General features: G+C 39.2%; 2 protein-coding genes and 1 pseudogene across 2 annotated transcripts in view; 1 reads left to right on the top strand and 2 right to left on the bottom strand.

The window, feature by feature from the left end:
• The first annotated feature begins 8,560 nt into the window (after window positions 1-8,560).
• Window positions 8,561-9,183, top strand: LOC149040091 (uncharacterized; annotated as a pseudogene).
• A 72-nt stretch (window positions 9,184-9,255) lies between these two features.
• Window positions 9,256-21,190, bottom strand: part of LOC113664129 (uncharacterized) — a 16,792-nt gene continuing 4,857 nt past the window's right edge. Inside the window, exon 2 of the mRNA XM_027179729.2 lies at window positions 9,256-12,495. Within this exon, the coding sequence (XP_027035530.2) occupies window positions 9,583-12,459 (2,877 nt within the window). The 5' untranslated portion in view covers window positions 12,460-12,495 and the 3' untranslated portion in view covers window positions 9,256-9,582. The remainder of the gene's footprint in view (window positions 12,496-21,190) is intronic.
• Window positions 18,932-20,288, bottom strand: LOC149040092 (uncharacterized). The gene has a single exon (XM_089181788.1). The coding sequence runs from the start codon at window positions 20,275-20,277 to the stop codon at window positions 19,003-19,005; it is 1,275 nt and encodes a 424-aa protein (XP_089037914.1). The 5' UTR covers window positions 20,278-20,288; the 3' UTR covers window positions 18,932-19,002.

A 21,190-nucleotide genomic window follows, 5' to 3' on the forward strand; every position in this document is an offset into this window, starting at 1 on the left:
AGAAACCCTCCAAAGACTATGTAGGATTGAACAACATTGGTTACGATTCGTAGAAATCTTTTCAAAATCTAAAACTAGTTTCACGACTCTGCACCAAACTTTTGCTACGACCTGAGCGATAGAAAGCCTACAGGCATAATTTGCGGTGTAATTTACAGGCGTAATTTGGGTGAAAATGTGAGGCAAATGTAGATGGAAAGACACGCGCAAGCAAAGGGGGAAAATGTTAATTGCCTTTCGCATCTAGTATGGTCAGGGTGCGAACGAATTTAAACCGAATGAGATTTATCAAAGTAAACTCAAGAGTTAGCTTCGCATTTCTTTGCTTAAAATATAAATACCTAAGAGAAATAAAGCTTCTATGGAAATACATAGTTACACTGTGAAGGTCTAAATGGGGTGATGGTTTTTACAGCTAACGTTTTCATTTCTTTAAGTTATGGTTCACAGAAAAAAGTTTTACGGCTAACATTTTTTACTCCTAAGGACTATTTTTTGTGTGCCTTTTTTAGGGCTTACTGTTAACCCCTTTGGGAACCTTCATTGCGTACAACCAGTTTTCCCGTTCAATAATTCAAAAGTTTCCGTTTCATGTCGGCGAAAACGAAGTAAAAAATTTCTGTCCACACCAGCCTTTCCGTGGTGTTTTTACTTGTCCACACTAAGACAGCTTAAAGCGATAAAGCAAGTGGGATCTGGAATTGAAAATAAAACCAATCTTTTTATGTTCCCTAACTTTCGTCCTAAGTTGGCTTGCACATCGTACAAGGCTATGTTTAACTGAAGACATTGAACAAAGCTCCAAATCAGCAAATAAAATATCAGAAGATTTTCTGCCATCTTGGATAAATGCTCCGTTTAGAACTGGAACCAATTACATCTAGTTATTTTTTGTTGCTGTTTTCAAAACATCTGTTTTCACTTGTGCACGGCACTAAAACAGAGCATTTTAAAAACTATACGTTTGAAAAAAACTATAGATTTGAGACCGTTTTCGAAAGTCTCTATTTTCATCGACGTTTTTGGGCGTTTAAGTATGAATGATCGGCGAAAACACGTCAAAAGTAATAATATGCGTATTCAAACGAAAACATAGCAGTATGATAGGCGCCTTGGAAAGCGGTTTTTGAACATTATCTCAAATTAAATATGAATTTAGTCAGTTTAGACGATCGTCAAACTTATGGCGCAATTCGCAATGAAAGTTTGTTCTTCATGCGTGCCAGAAAGAAAAACCTTTGTGCAAATGACGCATTATTTTGATATTTCCATAAATATTACAGCAGAGACAAATACAATCATTTTAAAGAGCACTCAGTAGGCCTTTTAGAGCTAAACTACCTCCAAAGAGGAAAAACCATAGTAGTGGAATGTACCGAAGAAAAGCCACAGAATCTGGAAACACCGAGTATGCATTGGAAAATAACTCATCTTCGCTATGTTGAGGTAGAGAGCAAGGTTTTTGCATGATTTATGCGGAGATCTGTCCTAAAAGCCGTACAAAGATCCATGGAATCTGAAACTTTTTCAAAACTTGTTCTACGAGAATCTTACAGGATCGCATTCCAATCATCATAGCAGTGGGAGATGGATGGGCAGTATGTAGAGAAGTGTTGCATTGGGCTTTGCAACCTTAAAATCTTCACGTGGCATAAAACCTACCACCATGGAATTGGCTAGATTTCAAAACAAAACAAGGCGATGCAAACAGCATTCATTTAGTGCATTTCAGTCTATATCGGCAATATCGCGAACACGTGCTAATTGCAAACAAGGTTTCCAGTTTGCCTACCTCAATAATTGCATCTTCTTCACGTTAACTGTCCAGATTACTTTCAAAACCACTTAGGAACCCTTTCAGGCAGTAGCCTTGCCTTTCTTAAACACCATCTCCAGGAACTATCAAAATCTTGTAAACTCATTTCAACGGTCGCTCGTTTGAATTTGTTTTCTTTGCAAAGGATTTGTCACATGGGGTTACTAAACACAAAAGAAGACAGCTTAAAGTTTATTCTACCATCAAATTACCAGCTGATCATCGACATAACCTGCAAATGCCTTTCCCCATACTAGTTAATTTAAGCTGTCTTTTAACGGAACACCTGCTTATGCTGCAAGCTAAGAGGAAGTCAAAAGTGGTGCTGCCTCGTTTGGGTTGTAATGAGATAACTCGAATTGATATAATAATGTAAATAGGCCACCGTAAGGTTGCTGACGTCTCGAGTAATAGCCCTTCGTCAGAGCAAAATGCAAAAGTTGAAGGTACATGTACCTCCCTTAACTTGTTACTTACCCAGGCCTCCGGTGGGCAAACCTGCATCCAGGCTCCCGTGACTCGAGTAAAGTTAATCATTTAATCGAGCAAGACCTCGAGTTCGTTTGAGAATAAAATTGTTTGTTATGTTTTAATTGTCGTTCGCCCCTTCAATGCCATATATAGTACCTACACTTGTTAATTTCGGTTTCAGGTTTTGATATTTTTTTCGCTGTATTGAAGAGAAACTACATCTTGTGTTCTTGAATGACTACAGTTGTACTTCTCATGAAATTGATTTACATTGCTGGCTTCTTCTGCGAGGGGCTCATTTTCATTTTTATTTCATTATTGAAACAATTTACCTCGTCCAGTAAAGCGTTGAAAACAACTTCAAGTACAATGCTACCATTAATAGCTGCAATAAAAAAGACGTAACCTCTTCCTATTTATACGATATGTTGTCGAACGCATCGACATTAAATGTGACCACCTAATGGGTTTGAGCCTTTATCCGAACCTTTATTTAAAACTATTTGATGATTTAGCAGTTATTGACAGGAGTAAATGCATTCATACCACATCTATTAGGTATCGCACGTATTCGGTCTATTAATGCTTCGGCCACTTGATATCATTGTGTGGTTGATTTTATGATTTGTTTCCGCATCGATGAAGAATACGTGAAAGAAAAACCATTGTTTCACGTGAATGCTCTTTCTGAGAAATCAAAAACGATTATTTAAAAAAAAATGTATATTTGTTAGAAAACTGGAAGTCATCTCAACAATATCTGGCCGGTAAACCTTGAAGCGATTACAAACTTTGTTCGACTTCTCCTTTGCTCATATTCGTATGATGACAACGAAATCATTTAGAAAATATACCGTCTAACCTAAAAAGAGACGATTTTTTGCTGAGATTTTAAGGGTATGCTAATAGAGATCGTGTCATATCAGTTCCGTTTGACAGAGAGTGAGAAGGAAGAAAACTTTAAGGTTGACTCCAAATTATTATTCTATCTTTCTCCTGTTTCTTAGAAAAGCGGAAGTGTAAACACGAATGATCTCGATTGGCTAGTTTTTATAGTCTCAAAACAAATGAATGTCTCTTGATAGAAATAATGGCCTGTAATTGGGTGCCAAGATGACGTGTGATACAAGGTAAACTGAAACCCCGACATAACGGTTGGAGCAGTTGTGGAATTTCACACTGAAATTCAGAGTGCGCCACAAATAGTTCGTGATCCTCAAAATTCGATGAGTCAAATGGCAAACGTTCGGCGTAATTGTAAAACCTACGAAGGCTATGCATGCATATTAATGTTGCTGTAGAAGGCCTACATAGAAAACCAGATCGTATTTAAAATTCGCTGCTTTCCTTCCGAGCATAAAAACGGCCAGTTTACGAGTTTTTTATAAATAAAAAATCTATGTTTGAAATAAAGTACAATATGTTCTCAAGAGTGCAGCACAAAATCCATCCCGTAAGTCAAAATTAAGCATTTCAAGTAATTTACATGTGATCTTACGATCACGCAATAGCCGTTTAGGACCTTCATCTTTCAATTGTTATTCATCGACCAAGTTCTGACCGATGATGAGTGCCAGATCATAATATTCCTTCGCCTTTTCCGTATCACCAAGTTCGGCATGAACGTTACCTAGGTTATTGTAAGTAGCCGCAACGTGGACATACCCAGGTCCAAGTTTATCCAGATTAATGGCCAGTGCAAGATCAAAATAATCTTTAACTTGCTCCAGGGAGAGAGATGAACAATACCCAAGTTACTGCATGTAGTTGCAACATCAATATGCTCAGCTTCCTCGTTCAAGTGGCCAGTGCACGATGATAATACACTTTCGCTTGCTCTAGATTTCCCAAATGTCGAGATACGTTTCTTAGGCTGCCATAAGTAGCTGCGATATGAATATGATCAGGACCGAGTTGTCTTAGACGAATTCTCAGGGCATGATTGTAAAATATCCTTGCCTGCTTTGGATGACCCAATTCACGATGAACGTCTCCTAAATTATTGTAAGCAGTTGCAACATGAACGTGTGCATGCTCACTCATATCGTGTATAACAACCAGTGCACGATCAAAATAGCTTTTCGCTTTCTCTAGATCTCTTAGGCCAAGGTGAATGTTATCCAAGTTCCCATAAGTGGCTGCGATATCGACATGCTTGCGTCCTTGTTCTTTCAGTCGAATAGATAATTCACTGTTCTGCTCTGGAAGCTAGTTCACTAAGATATTAATGACTTCATGTGCAGCATAATGTGTGCGAACATAAACACCAATCTCCTCCTCGTCTAACAACAGTAACGACCACCTTTTAATTCTCAAACTTATCACCTCACGTGTCTCCATTTCTTTGTCTTTTGAAGGTCCAGATACACGAGTTGCATTGCGCATAGGGAGAGGAAAATAAAAACATTACTAAGAATTTTGTCGGATGCCGCCATCGTTTCAACGGCTAACGATATTGCTGTGGTCGTGGACTTTTGGTAGCATGGGTTAGTTTCAGCAAAAATAGCCTCAGTGGTACGCCGTTGGCCTTTGTTCAGTTCCTCGACATAATCGTTCCAGCCAAACTTTGCAGTTTCTTTGTTCTGTTGCACCTGCCTTAGATAGATTGCAGCACTTGCGAGGGGATTTTTATTAAAACTGTTTGATGATTCAGTAGTTATTATATGAGTAAATGTATTTATATTCATTTACTAGTAGTATCATATGTATTCAGTCTACTAATGCTCCGGCCACTTGATATCATTGTGTTGCTGATTTACGTTTTGTTACTGCATCGATGAAGAATACGTGAAAGAAGAACTAATATTTTCTTTCTGAGATATCAAAAACGATTATAGTAAAAAAAAATTGTATATTTCTTAGAAAACCGGAAGTCATTTCAGCAATATCTAGCCGGTAAACCTTGAAGCGATTATAAACTTCGTTCGACGTCTCGTCTGCTCATAATTGCATGATGACAATGAAATAATTTAGAGAATACACCGTCTGATCTAAAAAGAGACGATTTCTGCTAAGTATTTAAGGGAATGCTGAGGAAGAGATCGTGTTATCGTCTCATATCAGTTCCGTTTGACACAGACTGAGAAAGAAGCAAGCTTTATTTGTGATGTTTGCGCCAATATGGCAGCACGCTTTTTAATATCGCTTTGTAGTTTAGTCATTATCCACCATCTATTGCCAGTCCTTTAGACCAGCAAAAGCAACGGACGAAATACTAAGGATCTTTACATTCTGAAAAGCAGTAATGGGGAACATAACATCTTCAATGCACTTCAATCAACACCGAATTTCCCGCCAAATTCCGCACGCGACTCCAGGACGGCCCTAAAGCGTGTCCAGGTGAGTTTAGTCTTCAGATTTTCTAAAGCGGTAACAAAGCACAGTAAGCATGGAATGACCGTTCTGGCTCTACCAAGCTGTCTACTTTGCACAGATCTCACGATACACATTGATATTCAAAGAATCCGGATCCGGAAAGGACAGAAAACTCTGCTGGAAGCCACACGAGTAATGGCTCGCAGAATCTGCAATCCAATTAATTATTTAAGATCTGAATTGATACACTCGAGGTTAAGACGTGCTATCTTAGACGACATCTTTCGCAAGATAAAGAATATGGATATATTGAGAACCCGAAGAGTTCGATCTGTTCACGCTGTTCGTAATCGCCACCCAGTCAGGAAACCGAAATATTACTTTTCCAAAGACGAGTGCTACAGGAGGGAATCTGCATCAGGCGATGTGTGCGCACTCCGATTGCGTTGCATTATGGTCGTAAAACTAAAAAGCGAGTCATTTACATCCTGTCGCGGTCGAGTAACAAATTTGTTATTAGGAAGCAACTGAAGAGATTCAGAAAGAATCAAAACTGCGGCCTTGCCCAAGAATCTATTCATTTAGCAGCAGTTACACCCAAAGCCGATGGCTGTGTGAATAATATCAAATTCGCGAGTTATTTAACGGGGAATCGACCCTTGACGTACAAACGCATTATAACACAAAGAGACAGCGACCCTCTAATACACGAACTACTTTTCATGTCATACACTTAAAGGCGTAAATACAGGATTCACGAAAGGAGAAGACTTACACCTCCCAAGACCAAATTCGTCACGCTCAAAGTTTAATAAAAATGTACAGAGTTTCAAATATGCTTAAAGAATCAAGAATACCGAGAATGAGGTTTTGAGAAACGTATCTTTGAAGTTATTTTATGCGGAAGAGACAGTATACCTGCAAACGAAAAAAATAGCGCGCACAAATGAAAATATTACCTTTGGTAACACAATCTCATCCGGCTGTTGAAGAAGGATCAAAGCGGCCATCCAAATCTTTGAAAGGCTCCAAACTACGACGTACATCAAATATGACCTTCTCGAAAACCGGTCTCCGATCAAATTACTTACTGGAAAAACAGTGATTGCGTTTGTCCTTGGGGAACCGTAGAATACGCGACAAATACGGACAAAAAATACTGTTACACATTCAGAATAAATCAAATTACATTTACCTATGGTGAAAGGAAAAAATAACGGCCTAACTTTTACGGAATGGTCGGTCAAAATCTGCCGATTTTTGCTGCTTTCACCGCCATATTGAAAATGAAGCTACCACAATGCAACGTAGTCGGAGTGCGCACACCGCCTGAATCTGCATAATCTGTGTTCAGTGAAGCGAATTGAGTCAGACAAATGGAGCGTCAAATGCTAGTTACACCGGGCTTGAAATCGTCCAGCTAAATATAAGATCGCTCAAAAATAGCGCTCATTTTTCAGCGCTATGGCTTCTTGCTTCAGAAAGGAAACCGATATCATCAGAATCTCTGAAACTTAGCTAAACACTACCGTCACAACCCTGGAGTTGTGACGCGGAGGAGCCTGCGCCTACATTCGGAAAGAACTTAAAGCCACTTTACTGAAAGAGCTCCCCTATATGTCCGAGAGAAATTTCCATCAGTTATGGTTGTGCTCAGTAAAATAAATTTAAATCGATGGTGATCTGCATCACGTATCGCTCAGACGACTCTCCCCTCAATTCCTTTGATGAGGTCCTTAAACCCAGCTACATCCAAGCCTTACTGCTCAACAAGCCTATCTTGATTTTAGGCGATTTGAACTGTAACTATCTCAAGAAAACCTACTCTGAATTTAAAGCATTGAAGAAATTTTACACCGAAATGAACTCGATACAGCTCATTTAAAGCCAACTAGGATCACAGAAAACGCTGAATCGTTGCTTGACGTAATCCTAGTTTAGGCCAACACGCTTGTTCGGGGTTTTGGGGTTTTACATTGGCCCATTAGCGACCACTCAATTGTCTTTGTGAAACTCAAAGTTAAGCCACCAAAACTTCTTCCCCCCAATTTCCGCAGCCATTAAAACTATAGCCATAACATCTTTATGGTAGACCTAACCAACAAGGCCGATAACCTTCTACCAATTTTTGGTGCTAGCGACGTGGACACCAAGCTCAATACATGTAATGATACTCTACCGTCCGTTCTAGACATCCATGCTCCCATGAAATCCATTAAGATTCCTAGCAGATCTTGTCGTTTTGTCAACCAGGAAATCAAGGATCTCATCAAATCTAGAGATGGCCTCCTCAAACAATTTCATCAAACACGGGACGCCGTTGACTGGGCTAATTTTAAAGAATCACGCAACTTGGTCAAGAAAACCCTTCTTGAAGCTGAGAGAAACCACACTTTCGAAGAAGTGACACTGCATCAGAAAAATCCCAATTCTCACTGGAAGATAATTAATCGCGCTCTCCATTTCAAAATCAAGGAAAGGCAAATTTATTCAAAAGATCTGAAATACGTAGCAAATTAATTCAACCAGTTTTTTGCAGCTGTCGGTAGAAATGCCGTAGAGGCCTCCTTGTGCCTTGCTAAGAAGAACAACTTGGCGATCCCCGATGAGATAAGAGTCGACCTCCCTCCCATCGATGAGCTTTTTAATCTCAGGACCGTGACAAGTGAAGAAGTACGCCAAGTTGCAATACCTCTGCCACTTAACAAAGCGCCTGGTCCTGATAAATTGAGCGCACGCTTAATCAAGGACTGCCTACCCGTCATCTTAGGCCCTCTGACTGAGATCATAGATTGCTCCATTCTTACCGGTACATTCCCAAAGAAGTGGAAAGAAGCCGAGGTGATACCTAACCTTAAAGACATAAATCATGAAGAAGCGGCCAATAAACGACCACTATCACTGTTAACAGTCGCGTCTAAGGTTTCAATTTAAACTTTTTAAGGTTGACCCCAAATTATTGTTCTATCTTTCTCCTGTTTCTTAGAAAAGAGGAAGTGTACACGCGAATAATCTCGATTGGCTGGTTTTTATAGCCTCAGAACAAATGGATGTCTCTTGATAGAAATAATGGCCTGTAATTGGGAGCCAAGATTACGTGTGACTCAAGGTAAAAACCCCGTCATAACGGTTGGAGCAGTTGTGGAGTTTCACACTGAAATTCAGAGTGCGCCACAAATAGTTCGCAATCCTCAAAATCCGATGCGTCAAATAGCAAACTTTTGGAGGGATAAACAAGGAGCACTAAGGCGAAGAATTAACGAATACTGCACGAATGGATCGCATAAAGAAGATTTCATGAATGAGGCTTTGACAGAAGGATATGAGTTATGGGTTCGTGTTAAGACCTCGGAAAGATGCTGAAGACATGGAGAACAAGCTGTTAGAGAAGTACCACTACGCCTGGAACATCCAAAAAAACGGAGAGATCCGACATATACCGCCTTGAGGAAAGAAAAGTTTAGTCATGCGTAGTTTATGATGACGATGCCTTTGTTGTTGACCATGATGCGTAACTTTATAAGTTAGTACTAGCTTGTTTCCTTTTTGCTCAAAAATGTTCACTTTCTGTTGGACGAGGCTCAGGCTGGTTCTACATTGGATAATTCAGCTTATGTATTGGTATGTCAATGAATAGAAGAAGAAAGATGGTATATTGTTACCATATTTTATTATATGGGTATGCTCTCTTTTTTAGGTCCAAAACTTTGTCACATTATCGTTAAATGTAAACGGCGCGATTTTGACATGGTACCACAAATTTAACAGTAAATTGTAAAACCTACGAAGGCTATGCATGCATATTGATGTTGCTGTAGAAGGCCTACATAGAAAACTAGCTTTCCTTCACTTTTCACTGCTTTCCTTCCGAGCCCAATGCGGCCAGTTCACGAGTTTTTTACATGAATAAACATCTTTGTTGAAAATAAAGTACATTATGTTCTCATGAGTGCAGCACAAAATCCATCAAAATTAAGCATTTAAAGTATTTTACAAGTGGTCCCTCGATCACGCAATGGCCGTTTCGGACCTTCATCTTTCAACTGTTCGTCATCGACTAGGTTCTGACCGATGATGAGTGCTAGATCATAATATTCCTTCGCCTTTTCCGGATCACCAAGTTCGGCATGAACGTTACCTAGGTTATTGTAAGTGGCTGCAACGTGGACATGCTCAGGTCCAAGTTTATCCAGATTAATGGCCAGTGCAAGATCAAAATAATCTTTAGCTTGCTCTGGTGAATTGGACATGAGATAAACAATACCCAAGTTATTGTATGTAGTTGCCACATCAATGTGTTCAGGTCCGAGCTTCCTCGTTCGAATGGCCAGTGCACGATCATAATAGTCTTTCGCTTGCTCTAGATTTCCCAATTTTCGAGATACGTTTCCTAGGCTGCCATAAGTAGCTGCGACATGAATATGATCAGGACCAAATTGCTTTAGACGAATTCTCAGGGCATGATTGTAATATATCCTTGCCTGCTTTGGATGACCCAATTCACTATGAACGTCTCCTAGATTATTGTAAGTAGTTGCTACATGAACATGCTCATGCTCGCCCATATCGTGAATAATAACCAGTGCAAGTTCATAATAGCTTTTCGCTTTCTCCAGATCTCCTAGGCCAAGGTGGATGTTACCTAAGTTCCCATAAGTGGCTGCAATATCGACATGCTTGCGTCCTTGTTTTTTCAGTCGAATAGATAATTCACATTCAAAGCACTTTTTTGCCCGATGAAACTCGCCAAAGTCTTGGTGAATGGTACCCATGTGAAAATTGGCGATTGCTGCATCAACACCTCTGAAACGCTTATCACATTTGGTGATTTCCAATGCTACATGAAAGTACTTCTTCGCTGTATAAAAGTCCAAATGGTTTTGGGCCACTTGCCCAAGATTTCCAAGCATGCCTGGAAGACCCTGAATGTTAAACAATTCCTCTTTGAGGATTTTGGGTAGTTTCTCTGTGCAGAAAAAGTCTTCAGTTTTCAAAATGAAGGATTTCAAATGGGGAACAACTTGCTTTCTACTAGAAATAGAATCATGTTCATCAGAATTTATGCGTGAACTGTCGTTGATAAATTCGTTAAATGACCTTAATGCTCCACTCACGGCTTCAAGGCTCTTCTGCTCTGAAAGCTCGTTCATTAAGGCATTAATTACCTCATGTACAGCATAATGTGTGCGAATATAAACACCACTCTCCTCCTCGTCTAGTAACAGTAACGAGCACCTTTGAATTCTCAAACTTATCACCTCACGTGTCTCCGTTTCTTTATCTGCAGCCAGAAGGTAATCGATCGCAAGGTCTAGATGCACGGGTTGCATTGCGCAAAGGGAGAGGAAAGTGAAAACATGACTAAGAATTCTGTCAGATGCCGCCATCGTTTCAACGGCTAACGATATTGCTGTGGTCATGGACTTTTGGTAGCATGGGTTGGTCTCAGCAAGAATAGCCTCAGTGGTACGCCGTTGGCCTTTGCTCAGTTTCTCGAGGTAATCGTTCCAGCCAATCTCTGCAGTTGCTTTGTTACGTCGCACCTGCCTTAGATAGGTTGCAGCGCTTGCGATGGCAAGTGGCTGATAGTTAAGAGCTTGGGCAACTTCATTCTCCATTCTATCGTCAGAGAATCCAGAGAGGTTGGCTAATAATGAACAAGCATCACAAGGCTCCAAGCCCTCGCTTATAGAGACATGTTCAATAACAGAGCTTGTGAAAGGGATGGATGCAGTGTCCTGCGTTGTGATTAATACCTGTCCTCGCACCCAACACTCATTTGCGGGAAAATGAGCATGCATAGAAGACATGCTCGTCACGTTGTCGATTATTAGAAGCCAAGAGGAAAAGAGCACCAGTTTTGGAGCTATTAACGTTTTTAGGTTAGCGATCTTCTCGTCCGTGTTAAAATCCCTGCAGTAGAGAGTGTTTGTAATCGCGTATTCCGGGCACTTAAGTTGTCGAGCAAAAGTAACATACGACTCTAGAAGCGCGGGTGAGCTTTCAGCATTTACTGTCATAACAAATGAAGGAATGTCGGGAACTTTTTGGGCTTCATCGAAATATCGCCTAGCCACAAGACCAGCCAACTGAGATTTTCCACTTCCAGGGTTGCCTGATATGTACAAGTAAGTTAAACAGCTTTCATTAGTTTTCTTCAGCCCTTTAAGTTTTTGCGTAATTTGAACAACTTCACGGTCACGATTGGCGAGGTCATGTGAGGGTTTTGGAGGGAGAAAACAAAAAGAAGAAATGTCTCTCTGTAACTGATCTTCCAGGACCCGTCGCTTTTCTTCTATCTCTTTCAGTTCCATTTCAAGGTCGTCGATTTTTGTGAGCACATTTCGTAATTCGTCAGTACGAAAACTTGTCTGATTTCTGAGACCTTGAATCTGCAACGTAGAAAGACCGAGAGCTTGAAAAGCAGTTTGCACTTTGCTGATGGCACCCTGAAATTCCACGTCTGTGAGTTGACCTCGTGGCATGTGCGCAAACTGTTCGTTTCGAAAATTTCTGAGATCCTGTACATTTGAGTAGACAGTCGTGCTCAGACTGTAGATACAGTCGGAGAAGAGGATGGCGTAAAAAAGCATTGTGCAGTCCCATTCAGCTGTATTCCCATCAATCATGGTGGCCAAAAGCCGGGAATTTCTTTTTTGGTTACGTGGGGATTCCCCATTATAAAAGTCCAATCCATTTTTGGACTCATCTTTCCATTCTCCCTTTGTTGATTTATAGCGGTTGTCCCATTCTTGTTTAAAGACTGTTCGCAGACCATCTGCCAAAACATCAGTGGTTATGTAACAGATTCTGTAGTAATTAAGCTGTTCTGGGGAGTATTCTGTTACGCACGCCATATTTGGCTTGAAATGATCTTTTAATGAGTTGCAGGCCTGTAAATAATAAAAAAAATATAAGTAACTTTCCTCGAAGTTTAACCCTGTTGTGATATCTGGCGTGCATTAAAAAGCGTTTAATGGGACTAACACTTTGTGGGTTACTTGTTAGTTGTGCCAGGTAACTGAAGAAAACGAAAAAGTAAAGGTCAATAACGCTATTGATAAGAAGGTAACTTGAAGCCAATTTAGATTTCACAAAAAAGTAGTACATATTATCATATAATCATCATTTGATCCTCCATAAAGCTCATCATGTAAAAGGTAAATTTACAGGTCAATAACGCTGTAGACATGAAAGTAACTTGAAGCCAATTGCAATTTATATTCTACAAAAACAGGTGGTACGTATTATCCCGTTTTCAGCATTTCATCCTCCATCAAGTTGATAATCACAGAAATCTTAGAATTATAAGATTCCCTAATTCCCTAGTTACTTTTCACCCTCCAATTTTCATGTACAGATATCATAATATTCTACCGCCTTCTGCTTTCCTGTCTCACATCAAAAAGGTTTTATTAGCAGGTACACAGTCATAACACACTTAGTTAAAAAACGGACTTATTATCTCATAAAAGTCAAAACTAACAATGGAATTTTAAATAACTGATATCAAGGACCCAAAATGTGGAATATCCTTGAGGAAAATATGCTGAATTCTCCTCTCTCTACCTTTAAATTGAAACTAAAAAAAGTTTCATTTACAATTATTAAGGAAACAACATGGAGATATGATTATCCTGTCTTTTTTGTGTGATGTAACATGTATGTGTCGTGTCTACATTTGTGTGATGTCAGTGGTATGTGTAGTATACCGACCCTATAGTTTATATAAACCTAAATGTATACTGGCACTCAGTTTCGTCAACCCCATGCAGTGGTTATTTTGGGTGCCAGTACCCCTCACACATTTAGTGTAGAACAAAATTTATATATATCGTTGTATTAATATGTTTTGGGGTAAATAGTAAGAGTCTGTTGTTGCTGATGTTGCTGTCTGCGGATCAACAAAACTTGATCAAAGTTGTCACTATAATACGGTTCATTAAATAGAGCGTAAAAAATATGGCTGTGCGAAGTGAATTGTAATAACTGTCCCAGGAAACACAAACACGAAGTACTTTTCAGTCCCTCAAAATAGTTTGATCTCGCCCATTAAAATGTAATTTCTTAACAATTTATTGGGTTTATGCAGTAAATGAAGATGATGGCTGCCCTATCGACACACGGAATAATATGTGACAAATAATACATTTATTTTCAAGAATACATATGATTTTCCTCAGACTAGTAAATTTAAACCGTCTTAACGCAACGTCTGTTTATGCTACAAGCTTAGCAGAGGTCAAACGAATTAAGAGGGTAACTTCTTTGAGTGGTAACAAGACTATTCGGTTTTAACAATTGAAATGATGATGCAATTTGACCACCGTAAAGAGTTTCTAAAGCTGATGTTTCGAGCCATAACCCTTCGTCAGAGCGAAATTCAAAAGTCGAAAGACGCCTTTGGCGTATTTTAATTCTTTCTATGTCACGTTGTGCGGGTACTTTTTATAGCTTGTTACTTAACCCAGGCCCCCGGTGGGTAAACCTGCATCCAGGCTCCCGTGAGTCGAGAAAGTTGATCTTTCAATCCAGGAAGACCTCGTGTTTGTTTGTGGAAAAAAAAATTTTTGTCAAGTTTTAAGAGTCGTTTGCCTCTTCAATGCCACATAGTACTTTCAAATGTCACTTTTTGCTCTCAGTTTTTGATATTTTTCCGCTGTATTGGAGAGAAACCATGTCCTCTAACTGCGAGCTTGTGTTATTGAATGACTACAGTTGTATTTCTCATAAATTGATTTATATCGCTGACCTGTCATGGGAAGGTTAGTTTGCATTCACCACTAAAACAATTTACCTCGTCCAATGGATTGCTGAAAACAACTTTAACTAGAATGCTTCCATCAATAGCTGCGATAAAAAAGACGCACCCTCTTCCTAATTTCCTCCTTAACCTGCCTGCAAATAATTGAATTTTATATTTGAATAATCACAGAAAATATTTGAATTCATTTGAATTCAAGATAAAACAGAAGTCTTGCAGAGTTCTCATTCCAGATGGAATTCAGGTGAGAACATCAGTAAACAAGTTAAAATCATATGCTTCTCCTGAATCTTTAATTTTATTGCCCTGGTTTTTTTCAGAAACCCTATTTTATATCTCTGTGTGACAGCTAATGATTAAAACCTCAGTGAATAGATATGCTATATTTTAGTAGTTTTTAAATTCCATCTTTTTGTTTTTGGCATTTAATATTTTAAAATTTTTAAATGGTATTCCCTTTTCATCCTTGTAAAGAGATATTGCACATTTCTTTAACTAAAATATGAATTATGAAGTCAACTTAATTTCAATGAGTTTGAAACTTCATTCTACATGAGAACACTTTACTGGCATATACTGTTATATTTATCTGTTGTCTTTCTGTAACACATAATTACCATGTGTCTCAACCCTTTAACTCCCAAAGTTTCATGAGTAATCCTCCTTACTGTCTACCATACAGTTTATGTGATGTTAAATTAAATTAAAATTTGGAATTGGATCAACCAATAATTCTCAAATTGATATTTGTCTTAATTCTCGTTACTTGTCTGCTTTATGTCATACTAATAGTGTAAGGAGAAATTCTGTTTAGGTTAACAGTGGGACTTAACCCTTTAACTCCTAAGATCTCATTAGTAATTCTCCTTACTATCTCCTATACAGTTCTTGTGATGTTAGTTTGGAGGATTTAGTATTGGATCATCTTATAATCCCCTAACTGATATTTTTCTTATTCATGATGAGAATCTGATGATATGAAACACTTGCAATGGAAAAACCTGTTGCTGGTAGCTTATGCCTTTAATGCTTAAATTTTCATGGGATTAATGCTTTTCTTTGAAAGTGGGGATACAGAAGTTTTTAAGGCTAATAGAAGTAAGCTGTTTGCGAGTAATAATAGGCAAATTGACAATCATACCTTAATTCTAGACATGCTTCACTCATACATGTCAGTTGTGTGTACCTACCATTGTAGAGGTGTCTTTAAAAAGGTTTTTTTTTTGGTTACACAAGGCAACCTTCAGGGTGGAAGAGTAGAAGAAACAGAATGATGTTCACTTGGCATTTGTACTAAATGCAATCATATATTCAGGCAGTACTCTATATATATATATATATATATATATACCGTAACTGATTACATGATGTCTTCAACCCTTTACACTCCAATATCATAATGCATATTCTCCAAAGTGTTCTCTATATATTTCCTTATGTGGTGGCAAGGAGAATTTGTTTAACAATCAAGAGGTTCTTCAGTTGAATATCATTTCCTTTATTCTCATGACCTTAATGTGTGACTCAGGGGTGATATTGAATGGAGAAATTAGATACTAGTCACTCTCAGGGATTAAAGTGTTATTAGCTGTACACATTTTCATGTATATGCTCCTCGCATTTGTTGGCAACAATAGCTAAGATTGTCAGGAAAGCAGAAGATAGTGAAATGAGGGAAACTGTAAACTTTACCATGTGATAGAAAAACATCACAGAATACTTAAAGAGGGGAAACTTGAATTGTGTTAACTAATTTCCTCTATTGCCATTCATGTTTTTGATCAAATAAAATTTAACCCTTTAACTCCCAGTTCAAATTTGTAATTCTCCTTACTGTCAACTATACAATTCTTAAAATGTTAGTTCTAAGAATTTATTATTGGATCAACTAATTATTCTCAAGTTTATATTTTTCTTTATTCTCATCACCTATCTTCAAATTTTCAATTTTGTATTAATTGTAAATGTTTACTAAGTCTTAATTCTTTGTACCATAAGCCCTCAAAAGTTGAAGCAGGCATGTCAATAACTTGACTTCCTTTGTCTGGAATTGCGTGATTATATAATTTTGCTGTGATGCCCAGGTAAAAATATAAGGTGGGATCCTGCCAATCCCACCTGGGATCCCAGGTGTGTCCCAGGTGGGATCCCGGGTGGGATTATGGAACATCCCGCATGGGTTCCCACCTGGGATTATGGAACATCCCGCATGGGATCCCACCTGGGATTATGGAACATCCCGCATGGGATCCCACATGGGATTATGGAACATCCCGCATGGGATCCCACATGGGATCCCGCCAATTGAAGTTGGGATCCCGCCTTAAAATCCTAATAGCATCCCACCTGGGAAAGCACATCCCGGGCGGGATTAAATCTAGAATCCCACCAATCCCTCTTGGAATCCTGCCTCAAATTTCAGATAGTTTCCCACCTGGGAAATCATATCCCAGGCGGGATTGCATCTGAGATACTGCCAATCCCAGTTTAGACCCTGCATAAAATTACAGATGGCTTCCCACTTTCAGAAAAATCCTTTGAGGGATCCTGTTTATCACTGGAGACCACAGATTTATGAAATGTATCAGATAGGATATCTTATCAATTCCTTTTGTAACCTAATCCTTAAAATTAAGAGGTGAGCTATAGACCCCATCAATCCACTGAGGGTCCAAAACTTTCCAACTAGCTGTAGAACATACTGACACCTCCAATGAGATCCCATTGTCTTACCAAGCTGTTGATCATAAATAATTCAAACAGTACATGAATACACAGACTATATGTGATAAAGATTTCATAATTTATTTACAATGAACCAGCATGTGTTTGACTTGTTTCATTAACAAATTTCTTAACCGAACATTTTTAAAGAATAACAGCACAACTCAGCATATTACTTTTTCTTCATCATTTAAGCAGACCATCTACAGTGTAATAAGGCTCAAAGTTAAAAAAAATTGGCTGTTGTGTATCAAAGAATAGAAGAAAAATAAAACCTCAATAATTAATGTTATCAAAATTTTGACAAAGGTACTGATTGAAAGTCTGCTCTCTCTTCAGTTGAATTTTCCAAAGCAAAGCAAGGTCAGAATGTTCCCAAATGTGACTAAAGTAATCTTGAAACCTTACTCATAGATTTATTTCATTGTAAAGTGTAAGCTTAGGAAACTACAGCATGAAAGTGACCAATTCGATTCTCAGAATTATTTGAGTTTCAGTTGCACTGAGCGTTAGGTAAGCTTAATTCAAGCCGTTATTTCTATTCTTTGATAAGATTTTGATCACGTAACGAATATGGCAATTTGTACCCACCACAAACTTCTAAAAACCCTAGCTTTAAATGGCCACTCGATCGTTGTTTGAACCAGTCGATATGTTTATTAGCCCACTTTGGAAAAGAGCGGTAGCCTGGAACCAAAGTCGCCGCGCAAGCGCTTATGGGACTGTTTGGGGGGGACGTAAGTAAAACAAAAACATGGCGGAATTTAGCGCGGAATGTAGTAGTGACAGCAAGGTTTTAACAGAGCAAAATAGCGATAAGGTCGAAGTTATCGAAAGAAACAAATCTGACAGCGTAAAGCTAAGAGAAGAAGATGTACCAGGAGCAATTTTACCTCGGGAAATACCAGAAGAATGCACCGTGAAACAGCTGCAGCGATGGCTTCTTTGCCGTGGAGCTAAAACAAATGGAAAGAAAATGCAGCTTGTTCAAAGGTAAGAAAGCTTTGAAATTATTCGAGAACTCTTATTATTGCCCCCTGTGCTTTACATTACGATGCTAGTCGACAATTTTCTGAGAACATCGTTAATACGTTCGTGTTTTGTCTATTGTGTTTCAGGGTAAAAGACTATATTGCTGGTGGCCTAAGCTCGAAGATAAAGGACCCTGATGGTGGAATCCATTTGGCTAAAGCTAAGGCAGACCTGAGACTCGTGGAAGAAATTAACGCTAAAAAACTCAAAGAAAACTTTCCAGTGGACGGATTTACAGAGGATTTGAATATTTTACCTGCTATATCATTTGGTACAATATGGAGGTACATGATTGAAGAGAGTGATGCTAAGAAGCAATTATCCACAGCAAAACCTCTTGTCAAGGGATACAATTTTTTTAAATCTGGCCATGTCCTTAGCATTAAATGCAGGGAATCTGACGGAAAGTTTTATGTTAAAAGTCAAGTTCTTCCATCAATGAAAAAGACAGTGTTGTATAATTGCTTCATTGTTTTCAACAAAGATGGCAGTGTAGTAACAGCTTATGATGGTTGCCCAGCTGGAGTTGACGGGCATTGCAACCATGTAACTTCAACACTATTTGCACTGGAGGAGTTCTTCAAACAAAGTAAAGCACCTGTAAATCCTTCCTTAACCCCTGCACTTTCTTGCACTTCAAAGCCATGTGCATGGAATGTCCCAAGAAAAAGAAAGATTGACAATCTGCCAATTGCCAAAGCCAAATTTAAAAAACATCAACATGGCAAACTAAGCAAGAGTGAGGATAAATCTCCTCCATCAACAAGGGATGTTAGAGCACCACACCAGCAGTACCCGAATACAAACACTGACATGTATAATTTATTGCACCGTGTCAAGGAGATTGAGAATAAGACAGGCAAGAAAATGGCCTTAAGTCTCATTTTACCGCAGAAAACTTTGGAGGAAAATAAAGAAACGATTTTGGTTGAACAAAGTCATCTTGTATGTCAAAGCCTTTGTCTGCCATGACATCGTCCCCAGGATGCAAGTAGTCAATCACATGAGACATTTTAGTAAGCTCCTTGTCACTTATGCTACCAGTGTAAAGCTCGCTTAAAAATCCCAGGGCTCCAGTGGGCGAAAGACCAACTAGTCCTTTCATAGTTGTTGTTCCTTTATACGAGGAATAACACACTGACTGCATGTCAAGTGATGAGGGGCTCCCTGCTCGAATTTCAACAGCATCAATAATTAGAACTGTCCTTGGATAAAGTTCCTTGAAAATGTTTGGCATGAACTGATGTAGAACCTCTCTCCTGGGGAGGCAAATTAAAGGCTCCAGTTCAATCCTCATAAACCGAATCCAAGTGTTAAACACAACAGAAACAGTAGTTTCAGAAACATTAAATCTGTGTGCAAGATCCTTTTGAAACAAGCCAAGCCTAAGTCTCATTAAAGTCAAAACAAACTCTTCAAATAAAGTCAATGCTCTGGGCCTTCCAAGCTTTTGCTCTGAACCACTGTCTTTCTTTTCGTAACTGCCATAGTTCAGGTTCTGAGCCTTCTGACTGACCAGGTCATAAAGGAGCATAAATGCATCCCAGTGGGGAAGGCCTGTGTAAAATTCGACATCTTCAGGGCTGTCCTTAAATTTTACAATGTCAAATTTCTGATTTTTCGTTACATGCTGAAGTCTCTTTAACTCCCTTGATAACTCGTCTCTCTCCCTTGCCAACCTTTCCTTTTCCTCTCTCATCTCTTTAAGTTCGGCTTCCATTCGATCCAGCATTTCTACAGTCATTTCAGTTTGTGTCGCTGCATCGCAAAAAGAGGCCGGAATGGACTCCTCGTGATCAATTTCAATAAGAGTCCCTTCGTCAATTTCGGTAGAAGATCCCACGTCCACTTTTCTTTTCTTGCTTGCTGTATTTGCAGTCGCTTCCGTTCTGGACAAAATCTGTCGCTCCTTTTCCTTCTTGCTCCAAGGAAATATCGATGGAAGGTGAGTTCTGCTGAGCTTACTACCTCCAGTCCAATGCGCAGAGCAAACGCGTGTACTGTCGGACTCTATCTTCAAATTATCATTTCTTAGTAAACGGACATATTCTCTGCGAATACTTTCATCTTTTGGAATTCGATAAAACATCAATCCGAAGGAGTTTCTGAAATTATTGGTGCACAAAGGCACACAACAACTTACGTGCTTGGGCATAATTCAAGATGGCCGACTTGAGCGCCCCCCCCAAACAATCCCATAAGCGCTTGCGTGGCGACTTCGGTTCCAGGCTACCGCTCTTTTCCAAAGTGGGCTATTGTTGATTGTCCCTTCTTTTAATCCCACGGCGCCAGCGACTTTCTTTTCATTTAAAACACTCACGCTGTTCTCGTTTTCCCATTGAACCACCATAAAACCCATCTTTAGAAGTGTTATATTGAGCAAAACAGTTGAGAAAAGAAACAACTTGAAGCAAAAGCGGTTAACCGATGAAAAGTACATTCAAAGATGAGCGCCAAATGGAGTTTTCTTTGTTTCCGATCACGGGCATCATCACGTGGACCTTTTAGCAAAGAGAATCCGCTGGCTTGACCCATTGCAGTCTCAAGAGAAGTGCGCAACATTGTTCTGTCTCTTCTGACCGGTTCTCCTCTCTTGGATGGTGGATACCTTGGATTCATGTTTTGATGATGACATAAATAATGATGTGAATTCACTCTATGTAGAAATAATCGACAAGAATCGGACAAGAATCGAACAAGAATGCACGATTTGTGGCCGAAAGTTTTCGAGGAAAGAAAGACTCGAAACCCACTTGAGTTATGTTCACGGCGAAGGTGAGAAACAACACAAGCCAATCACATTAGGAAGTATAAGAGATACCTAGATGATCCCAGTGTACCAGTACCCAAATCAACAAGGCTTGACCACAACAAGCGTTCAGCAACACGTTCCAACACAGCTAGCCATCTCGATTCCTCAGTCGGTCTTTCCAGGAACTAGCAGTGGTGCCAACAGAGTCAAGTGCGTCTCATAACGGAGAAAACATTTGCACGAGAGACAGAAGCAACTACATGCGATTCTCGGCAGAGGTGCATTGAAATTCTCGTCTGCAAATGGTTATGCACAG

The sequence above is a fragment of the Pocillopora damicornis genome, chromosome 9, assembly GCF_964200805.1.
Source record: "Pocillopora damicornis chromosome 9, jaPocDami1.2, whole genome shotgun sequence".
In the NCBI taxonomy this organism is placed as follows: domain Eukaryota; kingdom Metazoa; phylum Cnidaria; class Anthozoa; order Scleractinia; family Pocilloporidae; genus Pocillopora; species Pocillopora damicornis.

Bases quoted from the DNA above. Each gene is read 5' to 3' on its own strand.
- LOC149040092 (XM_089181788.1), bottom strand. From the start codon at position 20,277: ATGCCCAAGCACGTAAGTTGTTGTGTGCCTTTGTGCACCAATAATTTC.